Here is a 2,388-nt window from a genome sequence, read left to right on the forward strand (position 1 = left end):
CTCCAATCTGTTACAGAACATTAAAATCATCAAGCATGTGTTCATATGGAACTACATGTTTATCAAAGCACCATCTTATTGACAACATTCTACATGACTGTATGTCAATAGTAGAGAAGTGGATCAATAATCTATTGTATCATGTTATGAAGTTTATACTCCTCTTAAAAACAATGGAATGAAGCACAAAAAGAGTAAAATAACATATGTTCCCAAATATGGAGATATCAAGAAAAAAAAACCTATTCTTACCAAGAAATCTATTTTCACCATTTTCTAAATTCATACAGAGTTCAACTACATGGCATCCAAACACCATGCTTCTCAACACGTCAAGCTGTGTGTAGAGTCATTTTTCTTCGCCATAATTTCATGACAGCTCTTTTCATCTCATTGTTTCTCAAGCTGTAGATAAGTGGATTCAGCAGGGGGGTCAGCAGTGTGTAAGCCAATGACATCAGTTTCTTGGTGTCAGGTGAATACCTGGATTTGGGCTGTAGATAAGTCATACAGCCTGTGCCAAAGAAGAGCGTGACAGATGTGAGATGAGAGGCACATGTGGAAAAGGCCTTCTGCCTCCCGGTAGTGGAAGACATCTTCAGGATGGCAAAGAGGATGCGAATGTAAGACAAGAGGATCAACAAAAAGGGCATCAAAATGATCAGAATGGTGCCTGTGAAGGCGTAGATTTCAAACAGGAAGGTGTCTGCACACACAAGTTCCAGTACTGGGGGTGTCTCACAGAAGAGATGATTAATGTCTTTGGAGCCACAAAAGGGAAAACTAAACACCCAGGTGGTCTGCACAGTAGCCACCATGATCCATGAGACCCACGACAACATCACTAATTTCATAAAAACCCTTTGGTTCATAATCACTGGGTAGGACAGAGGATGGCAGATTGCAGCAAATCGATCATAAGCCATCGCCCCCAGGAGAAAGCATTCAGTCCCACCAAAAAGAATGATGAAATACATCTGTGCAAAACAGCATCCAAAGGAAATGGTTGTTTTCTCAGTGGACAGGACCACTAGCATTTCAGGTGTGATGGTTGTACTGAAGCTTGCTTCCACAACAGACAAGTTCTGCAGAAACAGGTACATGGGGATGTGGAGGCTCTGGTCTAGGAGGATGACAGAGATAATGAGGGCATTTCCCATCAGGGTCACCAGATAAATAACCAGGAAAGCCCCAAACATGTGTGCTTGGAGTTCAGGAAAGTTAGAAAACCCCAAAAGGATAAATTCTACCACAGAGCTGTCATTCTGCCTCCTCACTGTGGAAGTGGAGCCCTGTGTTGTTCTTGGGGGCATCATGTAAGAATGAAGTCATAGTCCCACGGCTACAGCCTGCATTCACCCCAGGAGTTCTGGCAGACCAGGAAAAGAAGGGGCCATTCTCACAAAACTTTCCATCGATCACTTAGAGAATGGCCAAACACTTGTTTTAGTCAGTCTTTCCAATATAAAGGAGGAAACAAAGAATTCTGGCTTAAAAATCATAATCTGAAATATATATAAAATACTGGTCAATTTTTATTGCATGTTGAATGCTATGTAATTTGAAAGCTAAACACGTTTTAAAGTAAATATATATATTATATAATTCTAGCTCTGGTCCCAAACCATTGTTATAAAAGCACTTTATTTTACTTAATTGCAGGTAAATATAAAATTTGAGACCAAGAGAAAAAATATAAAATAGCATGTAGATTTTAAACACTTCCCACAAAATTTTTGTAATAATCTGATATTTCAATTTTTAAAAATGTGCATATGTCTATTGAAAATATTTTTTTACATTCAAAATGAAAAATAGACTATTTGTGAAAGCTATAGGCTTCGATACAACATAGTTAAGGCCCATGGGCCTATATTTGAAATGTACCTATATTTAGTGAGACCTCTCTTTTAATGAGTTTCAGGCTTATAGATCTCTACCCAAAATTAGAACTTCCCAATTCTATTGGACTGTGCCCAGATGTGATATTCTGAGAGTGAAATATCCAATGTCCATCCTTGAAACCATAATAACTTAAGAAAATGCCCTTTGAGAGTCACCATAAAACTTTAATTTGACAGTTTCCACTCCTGTCTAGTCTCTGGCCTCTCTCCAGTCTCTGCTCCATCTAGGAGTTCATTAAAACATACTCTATAACCTTTGATTACTTAATATTTTCTAGGCTCTGTATGGTCATAAACACATTAGAATCCAAAAATGAAGAAAAGCTAAGCACTACCTGAAACAGCCGTAACCCTGGACCACTATGCTACATAAAATGTAGGTCCCGACCCCAGAACTCTGTCTCATACTCCTGCTCTAGTTCCCCTCTTATTACCGACTTGCATTATACTACCATATATAAAAACACAACCACCTACAAGTGCA

The 2,388-nt window shown here is 38.7% G+C and overlaps 1 protein-coding gene across 1 annotated transcript; it reads right to left on the reverse strand.

The window, feature by feature from the left end:
- Positions 1-332: 332 nt before the first annotated feature.
- Positions 333-1,313, reverse strand: LOC103745860 (olfactory receptor 10A3-like). Its single transcript, XM_008847868.1, has one exon. It carries the CDS (start codon positions 1,311-1,313, stop codon positions 333-335), a length of 981 nt encoding a protein of 326 aa, XP_008846090.1.
- Positions 1,314-2,388: the final 1,075 nt, after the last annotated feature.

This window comes from Nannospalax galili, unplaced genomic scaffold (assembly GCF_000622305.1).
Source record: "Nannospalax galili isolate Female #2095 unplaced genomic scaffold, S.galili_v1.0 scaffold1544, whole genome shotgun sequence".
Taxonomy (NCBI): Eukaryota; Metazoa; Chordata; class Mammalia; order Rodentia; family Spalacidae; genus Nannospalax; species Nannospalax galili.

What these genes read in the sequence shown, in the direction of transcription:
- LOC103745860 (XM_008847868.1), bottom strand. Translation starts at nt 1,313, where the DNA reads ATGCCCCCAAGAACAACACAGGGCTCCACTTCCACAGTGAGGAGGCAG.